This window comes from Pristis pectinata, chromosome 6 (genome assembly GCF_009764475.1).
Source record: "Pristis pectinata isolate sPriPec2 chromosome 6, sPriPec2.1.pri, whole genome shotgun sequence".
NCBI lineage: Eukaryota > Metazoa > Chordata > Chondrichthyes > Rhinopristiformes > Pristidae > Pristis > Pristis pectinata.
Genome location: NC_067410.1, coordinates 104,203,037 through 104,214,384, shown reverse-complemented (window position 1 = coordinate 104,214,384; position 11,348 = coordinate 104,203,037). Strand labels below are relative to the sequence as shown.

Sequence of the window (11,348 nt, the reverse complement as noted above, 5' to 3'; positions counted from 1 at the left end):
TTTACAAGCAGTCGAATTCTCGTCATCAATTTCAACCCTTGCAATTGAAGTTAGACACAAGGAGAGATTTGTTTTTTTTTAAATCTATTGCTGCAGTTTTGCACACTTTAATTTAACCACTCAGGACAAATCGCACATCTGAATCGGCACGTTGCATTTATTAAATACAATAAAATCTGCAATGTAACAAAACTTTATGCATATGAAATTCAAAACACCATTTAAACAAAAGATGGCTCACTCCATTTTTTTCTGACTAGCACTTAACACTAGCTCGAATCCAACAGCTGTTTTTTTATAGTTTTCATTGGACATTGTTCACAGACTAAACTTGTTACAGTAAGAGTGCTCAGTAAAATCATGAGGTAAGAAACTGGTTTGACAAAAGGGATCATGCAGAACATGCTGAAGATTAAAAAGAAAATAAAGGATGCATGTTACAGCTCAAGAAAAAAAGTATAAACTAAAATACATACAGAATAGGTGTACAAAATAAATGAATTCAGATACAGGTTTGCTTCTTTGGTTACAAAGTAGGTTGAACAATTTCACAGCTTATCATTCCCCCCAAACATACTGAGGAAAGGAGAAAAAAAAATGTAGAACTATCATGGCAATTCCCCCCTCCTCCCCCCCCCCCACCCCGAGCTTCAGAAAGAAAATCAGCAACAGAAGTGAGCACAGTTTATTTTTCTTTATCCAAAAAAAAGCCCAAATATCCTTTCAAGGTCTTAAGTCGCAATGTCTGGTGCCTACTTGTACATGTCTGCTATGGTCTTCCTTACAATACTTACACACTATACAAAATTTACATTCAAATCGGGATTCAACTATTACAGAAGAAAACCCCCAAGGTAAAACTGCCATTAGTGTTAGAACTCAAGCCAGGATTTTTTTTTTTGAATTTTATTGCCTATATATTTTTTAAACTAATATATGCAATCCCAACTATCGCTTGCTTTTACCAGTAATCTTATCTTTTAATTTCAAACTTACAAAAAAAAAGATTCTGTGACATTGTTCATTTACATATGAAAATAGCAGCCCTGTAATAAATAAAAACAAACAGTAAATGAAAATTCATGTATGCAAAAAGTTACTAGAACAGTGGCTCTTTTCGAACAGAGCTGCTAACAGGATCTTGATGTTAGACAGAAAAGGCTCATGGCCTACAGATTCCTATAATATGTTTTATATATATTATTTATATATATATATAAAAACCTCAGTAAGCCAGAAAGATGTAGGTACCCACTTGTCCAAAAACCTGATGAAAATCAGCTTTCCTCCAACAAGATACAGATCCTTCAACCACCTCTCACTGTGCAGTCACACACTTGCTGATGCCAACTGGGACATCACACGCAGAAAGCTCTTGCAGATGATTGTCTAATACTGAAAAGGCCAAGGAGCAAAAAACACATTTAAGCATGGCTATTTGCTGTTCAATGGAGAGTGGTAAGAACACCAGTGGCACACAGAGACAGGATTTTTCTTTTTTTTCTGAAGTATTTCCTATGCAGGCGAGCAATTTTCATGCAGAAGGAACATTAGGCTGCAGAGGAGGCTGCGTCTGTTGTGCGCTTTGTTGAGGTTGTGCTACTGCTGTCGGCTGCTGTGGTTGTGAAGTGCTACTGAGATTGGTCACCTGGGTTTGAAGCTGAGACAGCTGGTCATTGTTCGCTAGTGATTTTAATAGTGAATTCTCTCTTTCGAGTATACAGTTCTTTTCAATCAGCTCTTTGATTTGCTCCTTTAAGACTTCCACTTCTTCTCTCACCGCGTACATCAGATGACTCTTCACTAAATCCTGTGTTAAAAACATGTAATCAATGACACATACAGTGAAATATATTTCACGATGATCTGAAATCCTTCCGCAAAACAGAAATGGCCTGGTCTGTTATCAAGATAAAGTGAAATCAAGGCAAAAGTGTGGGCAAAACTGGAGTATCTTTTGTTGAATGTAACTTGCAAACAAAAATTTAGTTGAAAGAAAACAATTTCCTTTCCAAGACAGAGTTGTAACGTACATTGTTGATTACCACTCCCATTACCTCAGCTCTACAAGAGACCCATGCAGTTCTACTGCAGGAATTTATAGTCATGGTTTCAGACTGGCCTCCAGTCCAGATGGAACTGCAATGTTTGAACCCTGGAAGTATTTAAGTGCTCAGAATAGAGTTCCTCCCACATTGCACTATCCAGGAAATAATTTGATAATTTTATTATATTGACTTGGTTTAGAGGGTTACCTACAATCATATTTATAGATATTCTCAGGATTTGCCCATTCTAAAGACAGACTGCTTATGATGATTTACTAGATGAACTCAGGACTGACCCAGTTCTTCATCCAGCAGTTGTAGCACTCAGTGGAGGAATTCTTACATCCAAGAGTCAAGAGCTAGCAAAACTCTAGTAAAGAAAACTCCCCTAGGTGGCAATAGCCCAATAAACATGTGGGGTTAAGTATCAAATATCATGAAAGCATGCAAATGACCCACCTGGGCAGCAGTATTGCTGAGCTATTTATTGTATTAATTTCAAATCGGTTTTTGTTAAATTTATTCTTCAGTATTAGGTATTACTGGCGAGAACAGCATTTATAGCTCAGCCACAACTGCCCTGGAGGTGATGAGAAACTTCCTTCAACCACTGCAGTCAAGGTACTCCCGTAGCACTGCTGGGGAGGGAGGTCAAAGATTTAAAACTGAAGGATTGGTGGTATCTCCAAATTAGAACATTGCACAACTTGGAGGGGAACTTGCACGAGATGGTGTTCCCATATGTTTGGAGCCTTTGCTCATCTTGGTGGTAGGGGTCAAAGGTTTGTGAGGTGCTGTTCGACAAGCCTAGGCAAGTAATGCAGATGGTGCACAAAGCAGCCAGTGTGTAGGTGGGAGAGAGAATGAATGTTTAGGGTGGTTGACAGGGTGCCAATGCTGCCTCATCCTACACGCCATTGATTTCTTGGAGCTGCACTAAGGCTAATGGAGGCTAAACTCCATCACACCCCCAGCGCGTACCTTGCCTTGAGGTTGACAGGTCACTCATGGCAGACACCAAGCTCCTGACCTACCACAATTACTTGTGGCTTGCCCAGGTTAGTTTCTGGTCAATGATGACCCCCAGGACATTGACAATGGGACAGGGTAATGTTAATGCCACTGAATGGTGCTTCGATTATTGTTGGAGATGGTCATTGTCTGACCCTTTTGTGGCACGATTATTACTTCTACTCGTCAGCCCATGCCTAATTGTCTAGATCTTGCCCCAAGCAGGCATGGACTGACAAGTGCATGGACAGCTCCATTTGCTGAGTTATGACAATGGACTTGAAACACTGCAATCAGCAAACATCCCGCATCTGACATGATGAAAAGTGGTCATTCATGAAGCAACTGATGGTAGGGTGTAGGACATTGTTCCTGCAGCGATATCGATGGCAACTTCCGTCCATGTACGACGAGGAAGGCCCATGGTTTATCCCTGTTCTATATAAATCTTATTGATCTCAGCTGGAAGGGACAGAATCAAGACAGTAGTTGGATGACAAACTGGAAAAAATCTACTCCAAGGGAGAGCCAAGGTAAGGGGATTTTAAAAAGTCAAACTGACTGCTTTTACTATGGGCTGGAGATGTTATGATAGAGGGTGAGAATAAGACAACCACCATTTTAATTACCGTTATGTTGCTTACCAACTTCCATCAGTAAATCAATTTGTCAGCAGGAACTGCTGTACAATTTAGATTTCTACCCAAAAGAATGTTACCAGTAATACTGTTCAGCTGAGTATCAAAACATAACCTCCATTTAGCCACAAAAGTGCCAAGAAATGCCTACCACCAAGTGTCCAAGCACCTATCCTAGGTATTCAACAGCATTACTATCACAGCCTTCATTACCAACACCCTACAGGCCTCCATGACCAAAAACTTAACTGGGGCAGACGCAAATACTAAGGCCACAAAAATACGTCAGAACTTGGGGATCCTCCAGTGACCAACTCAGACTTGCTTCTGCCAGCCAAAACCATTGCACCAAGAAAACGGCACAAGTCGTAAATGCACTTGCCTTCAAATCGGTGGTGGTGCCGAGGATAAAAGTCAGGAATTTACGCTGTAGCTGTGTAAAACTTTGGTTATGCCACATTTGGAGTATTGTGTGCAGTTCTGGTTGGCTCACCACAGGGTGAATGTGGTGGCTTTGGAGGTGGCGCAGAAGAGGTTCACCAGGATGTTTCCTGGATCGGAGGGTATTAGCTATGAGGGGCTGGACAAACTTGGATTGTTGTTTCTGGAGTAGAGGCTGAGGGGCGACCTGATAGAAGTGTGTAAAATGAGAGGCACTGAGAGGGTAGATAGTCAAGAGTCTTTTTCCCCTAGTGTGGAAATGTCAAATAGTAGAGGGTATAGCCTTAAAGGAGAGAAGGGGAAAGTTCAAGGGAGATTTACATGGCAAGTTTTTATTTCCCCAAAGCAAACTGGTAGGTGCCTAGAATGCATTGCCGGGGAAGTGGTGGAAGCAAGTATATAAAACATTTAAGAAATGTTTAGACAGGCACATGAACAGGCAGGGAATTGAGAGATATAGATCATGTGCAATTTAAATTGGAATCATGGTCAGCAGAGACGTGTGCCAAAGGGAGTGTTCCTGAGCTGTACTGTTGTGTGTTGGAATACCCTCCCATTTACCTTGGCAAGTATAGATCCAACAACGGAAGTAGTTCATTATACAGGTCAAAGCCGCTCACTTGATCCCATCCACCAACCTATGCATTCACTACCTCCCACCACTGGTGGCAGTATACATCAAGAAACACTGCAGTTACTTGTTAAGCCTGCTGCAACACCATCTCCCTTTCATGTGACCTCTGCCACCAAGAAGTGCAACAGGCAAATGGAAATATCACCTCCTTCACGTTCCCCTCACACTATCCCGACTTGGAAATATAACACCATTCCTTCAACATTGGGTCTAAATCCCAGAACTTCCTAACTAACAGCACTGTTGGGAGAAGGACTGCAGCACTTAGGAGGGCAGGTCACCACCATCTTTAGGACAAATTGGGATAGGCAATGAATGCTCGCCTTATCAGTGATACCCCCACATTCCATAAAATAAATTAGGAGTGTAGTGCAGTAAGACATGCATTTATTTACAAAATATAGATTTTGGACCACAGAACAAACAGCAAGTATTAACACTTGATCAAATTATTAAAAGACATTAATACCTAATCAGTAAAACAGTAAACTTGCTCCATTTTTCGACAAATACTAATTTTTTTTCTTTTAAAATAGAGTAAATGCAAGGTTATATTTACAACTCAAACTTGCAAACAGGAAACTTTTCATTATTAATTTGAAGAGGAAACAAATTGAATAATAAGGAATAATTTGACTTACCATGGCCTGTTCTATTTTGTTGTCAATTGCTACCACACTAGCTCCTGAAGCACTGTAACAGAAACAAAGTGCACCATGGTTACAAAGTACAGCACTTTCAGAAGCTTCTAATGAGCCACCAAACCTTTACTGCATGCAATGTTGCAAAACCAGAGGCTGGTAAACATTGACACAGATTCTGCAGATGCTGCAATCTGAAGCAACATACACACACAATGCTGGAAGAACTCAGCAGGTCAGGAAGCATCTATGGAGGGCTCTGCCCTCTTCCTTTCCAGTCCTGATGAAAGATCTTGACCCAAAACGTCAACTGTCCATTTCCCTCCATAGATGCTGTCCAACCTGCTGAGTTCCTCCGGCATTGTGTGTGTTGTTGGTGAAACCTTGCCTGGAACAGTAGCTGCAGATTGTAAACTACATGACTGACTGCTTAAAAAGTGAACTAAAGCCAGAAAAGAAAAACTACATTTAGAAAAGGGTTTTAATGTGTTTCCCCAAAACTCCAGTAGCTTTATTCAAACTCCACTACACTGATTTATTATGGTTTTACATTTCTCAGTACAAGTTTCAGCACAAACTTAACATTCCAAAACCTGTGTTACCAATATCTAAAAAGGCAAAAGTATTTTTTTTACTTGTACAAGGGCAACCCTTAAGCCCATTATATAGATCAATGTAAATCTTGGTTGATTTGTTTACAATTCACCTGCATTCAAGACTCTCAGTAATATGACGTTTGTCTTTACAACTTAGAATATTGAGCAATACATGGAAGGCACTTGGCAGCAACCTGTATTAACACCTACACCAGTGCAAGGCAGTACATCACCACATTAAGACCTTAAAATAACTTTCTGATATTCACGTTTACTAAAACAACTGCGGACAAGTTTAAATTTTAGGTAAAAAAAATGAGAGATTCTGGTCAGATGCTAGTACTGCAAGTGTCTTAACACCACCCAAAGCAAACTTGCCAGCTTATCAAAACTCACAGGAAACAATTTGTGTTTGAGCTGTTGCCAGCTGTACATTTGTACTAACACTTCTCTAAACAAGATCTAATAGAAACCATATAAAGGCACAAACTTCTTCCAGTTTTTTTTCCACTTCACCCTCTCTACTGAGATCAAGGTACACAGATTAAACCTGGGAAAGCACCATGACTAGATTTAGATTGGAGTGCCTCTCTCACACCAGGTTGGTCAGCAGTATCATAGAGCCTGTTTCTATGACTTTGATGCAACTTAAATTTTCTACTCAACAGGAAGTTCATTGAATCACCAGCTTATACTAATCTCCTTGTATTGCAAGAACGTGATTGCTAACACCTACTTGGGGATGGAGGCGGGGAAGACCCAGGGAAGTGCTCAGCGCACTTCCCTTTAAACAAAAAGAAACCGCTGGAAGATCTCAGCAGGTCATGTAATGTCTGTGAAGGCAAAGGGATGGTCGACATTTTAGGTCGAGACCCTGCATCAGGGCTGGGAGTGTAAAGGGAAGGTAGACAGGATATAAAAGTGAGAGGGAGGGGTGAGACAGAGGTTGATGGAGACAGATGAGGGAAGAATGATGGGCAGATGGAACTAGGTGGCGGAGGAAGGGATGGAAAGGTTGACCGTAGGGAGAGGGAACCTGGGTGGAGTGGGAAAGGAACAAGGAGTGTGGGTTACCTGAGACTGGAAAATTCAACATCCATGCCATTGGGTTGTAGGCTACCCAAGCAGAACTCTAAGGTGCTGTGCGAGAACAATTAAGCAAAAAAAAATCTTAGCTCAAGCATGCTCCAAAAATAGCAATGCTTTGGAAAAAAGAGTCACAACACCGGATATTAATTTTAAAGCCAACATTTTATACATAAGTGTGGTGAATAGTATGCAGGCAACCACTCTACATAAACAAGGTGACCAGGTGATAGGCAAAAGAATTAGAGTAATGAGGAAATTACACTGTAGAGTTTCAAACTTAACTGCAGTGCCTCAATGAAGTGAGAAGCAGAAGCAGGTTCATTAGTTACTTTCAAAGGCAGGTTGGATAAAACTTTAAATTTACATGACTGTGCCATCTCATCCTATGACTACATTTTACTCATTGAGACCAGAACACTGATGGTGGGAGAGGTCAAGGTTTGCCCACAGAACCTTCAAACACCCATTTGAAGGGCATATTTAATGAAAATCTGTTGCAGATAGATAGCAAACTAACTTGACCTTGTCCTCACTAAACGCACCTAACCTACAGCAGCACTGGTAAAAGAGACCACTGCACAGCCTCTGGAGTTCCATCCTCTCACCATTGTGTGTGTAGGACTACGGTTGCACCAACTGGGATAGCCTCAGATAGCTCTGGCACTGCTAGACTGGGCATCCATGAAAGTTCTATAGCCAATCTGCAGTAAAAGCTCATCCCGTCATATATCTCCACATAATCACACCAGGAGATCAGCCCAGGCTCAGTGCAGACAGTCATGCTAAAAGTATGCCAGGCATACTTAAGTGCCAACCTGCTGAAACTGCAACACAGAACTAGTCACTAAACAGCAAGCAATTCAAAGAGCTTAAAAAAAAATCACACAACCAAAGTTTTGCAATGGCCCCAAAGCTAGACATGAAGGGTGGCAATACGTTAACAGGCAAAGACTCCAAGGATATCCCATCCTTAAAGAAGGCAGAGATGCATCGGGCAAGCTACATTCACAACAATATCTAGCCAGTGTTCAATGATCCACCTTTGTTTCCTCCTTAGATTACATTCACAGTAGCCTGTCTTCAGCCAGTTCAATAGACTTCACATGATATCACGATATAGATGAGAACAATGAATACAGAGGCTATAAGACTGCAAAACAACTTGTGTACTGAAGACATGCACTCCAGAATAAATCCTGCTTCTAACCGAAATCTTTCAGTACAGTTGCAATACTGGCAACTACCTAACAATGTGGAAAATTTTCACTATACCCCAAGCACAAAAAGCAGGACAAATCCAACTAGCTAGTTCCTGTCTAATTAGTCTACTCTCAATCATCATTAAATTGATGAAGGTATTGGTGACAGTGCTAGAAAACATGGACCATAGTGAACGAGGGGAATTGAGAGCGACTTTCTTTGATGGTATTTGCCAGAGTATGGCATCAAGGGGAAAACACTCCAATGGTTGGAGTCGTACCTCACATGGGAAAATGGCTATGATTTTTGGAGGTCAACCATCCCAGCCCCATGATATCACTGGCATTCTTTAGTATAGTCTCCTAGGCCCAACCAGCTTCAGTTGCTTCACTGGTAGAGAAGATCTTCACCGAGTCTGTTGTTCAGTTCCAGAATCCAAACCTTTACGGTTCCATAGTGGTATCATCTCACAATTAACAGACTGGGTTTACCTGACCAGAAACTAAAGCAAATCAGTTGCTTAAACACTGTAGCCACTCGAGCTCTTCAGTGAGCAGGTATCCTGCAGCAAACCTCCCAGACCTGACACTTCAAAACTTTCCAACATCTGTAAAGCCACACATCACAAGTGTGATAGAATACCCTTCATTTGTTAGTATGAATGGAGCTTCCAACAAGTAGCTCAAACACACTTGAGAAAGCTTGATTGGCACTTCATTCACCACATTAAAAATGTTCCCTCCATCAACACTTGCTGCATTTTGTAGATGGTACAAGCTGCACTGGGGTTACAGGTCTAGGTCACTCCAATAACAACTCCCAAACAGACTCTCCATCACCAAGGGCAAGGGCAGAAAGCATACGAGAACATGTAGGTTCTCTTTCAATTCTCACACCATCCTGACATGGAAATGTTTCACTTTCTTATCGTCACTAGGTCTAAATCCAGGAACTTCCATTCACAATGGCACTGTGGAGTACCTTCCTCAGGAGGACAATAATTCAAGGTGGGCCAAAACCAGCTCAAGGAAGAATGTTAATAAATGCTGGCTTTGTTAGTGATGTCTACATCTGAAAAAAAATGAATTGAGCTCAAAAGACAGACAGGCAATGAGCTTCAACATCCCATGAAATGAAGCAGTGGGAGGAATATGGATACATGTCACTGGCCTGTGTTGTTTAAGGAATGCCCGAAGTTAAAAAAAGTGAGACAGTGACTATGTAATTCACAGGGACCGAAAAACTACCTCAAAAGCACAGAAAAATACAAATAAAGAAATACCATTTTATTCAAATATTATGCCTACATATTTGAATACAGATAGTTGCACATTTTGGAATCTGATTTAAAACAATTTGTAGATAATTCAACCAGACCAACAGCAGCAAGATTTGTTTTTACAACTGCAAAAAACAAATCAGAACTACAGAGGTTCTCAATCATCCTCAGCACAAAAAAAATATAGTTTCAATGTACTGAGTTGACGGTTTCCTTTGGGCAAATTGGTGCAAGAATTCACTAGAAATCCAATCCAATACATTCAGCTAATCAGATGCATACCAGTGGCAAACAAAATTGGAGAAAGTCTATGATTTATTTGTCAATCAATTGCATAAAACCAGAAATTTATAATAGCCAGAACTACAGGTCTTTGGCTAAGTGAAGCCCAATTCTCCAGTTCAAAATGTGTAATGCCACACAAAGGCAGTACCCTGATACAGAATCCAGTGGCAGCACAAATAAAAAAATCCAGATGCCTGAGCAATTGGCACACAGATCTTTAATTTGCCATGTCAGGAAAAAATTTAATTGCACTAGTGGTTTCTGTAAATTTGTCTATTTATATATAGATACACTGACTTATATAAATATTTACAATTCCCCTGTGGCCAATCTTTCATAAATACTCTGGAATTCTTGGCTATGCATCTCCATTCCCACCTCTTCTTCACATATGCTTGTTGCTACTCCTAAACTCCTTCCTTTCTGCCTTCATTGTGTCCAGTTACCTTTCAGTGTACAGAGTGCTCATACACTCATTAAAATGAGTGCTATGAAGTTGTAAAATGTCTAGTTAGGGTGGTTTGAAATCAAAACACCCAAATATTAATTAATGCTCCTCTCACTTTGGCAAAGCTAGTACAAATCAATATCATAAAATTTAAATAGCTTAGAAAGAGGCTAAGTATACCAAAAATAAATGGAGGTCTTTTAAGTGTAACCAGTGATTTCATGCATAATACAAGTTAATGACAGTTCACGTACGATTAAGGTGAACACTACAAAACCAGCCAACACACAGACCAAACTGGCCAGCATCCCAAAGGCATTTTCTTTTTATTTTAACAGTCACATCTTTACATTGCTGCTTCATCCAACATTTGTCTGAATTGCAACCCTTGTCCCAGTTGTCAATTTTAAATCTGCTTTCCTGACATCTTGCTTTGTCATCTCCCGTTTGATTCCGCAACAGAGTCCCAGGCAAGTCCAAATTAAAGGAAACATCTCCATTTTACAGTTTGTTTGACATCACTGCTGGGTCCCCAACAAAACTGGTTAGGCAAATCTGTCAGAAACTGCTGAGCAGGGTGCTTTTTTGCCCAAAAGAAATTAGTTTCTGATCTTGTAATTTTTATGCACCATTTTGTAGCACCAAATAGCTCAAAGGTTAGGATTGCTAGTGGAGCAAATAGATTGCAAGTAGCATTTTCCTCGAGTTTAATGGCACTAATGAATGGAACTTGTATACTTGATGCCAAACATCAATACTATTTCGGAACATGAAGCACCCTCATTTTATTCCCACTCTCCAAATTCAAAAGAACTCACACATTACAATACTTTAAACAGTTTGACAAATTCAACTAACCGGCATTTACATAGTAACACTTATTAAAACGTTTTCTCCTGCATCTTCTGTGATCCCAGTTCAATTGGTTTTACTGAAAGTATTGAAATCTTGTTAAAAAAAACTATTTCACTGATCATATTTTTAAGTGTAATGCTGTAAATGATCACAAACTTGAACATCAGTTGATCTATAATGTTA

At 40.2% G+C, this 11,348-nt stretch overlaps 1 protein-coding gene across 2 annotated transcripts in view; it reads right to left on the bottom strand.

Moving 5' to 3' along the window:
* Positions 1-649: 649 nt before the first annotated feature.
* The window catches only part of LOC127571927 (TSC22 domain family protein 2-like), a 69,604-nt gene continuing 58,905 nt past the window's right edge, over positions 650-11,348 (bottom strand). For both annotated transcript variants that reach the window (XM_052018677.1, XM_052018678.1), the window contains 2 exons: positions 5,414-5,465; positions 650-1,810 (listed from right to left, as the gene is read on the bottom strand). In XM_052018677.1, coding sequence (XP_051874637.1) covers positions 1,535-1,810; positions 5,414-5,465 — 328 coding nt within the window. In that variant the 3' untranslated portion in view covers positions 650-1,534. The remainder of the gene's footprint in view (positions 1,811-5,413; positions 5,466-11,348) is intronic.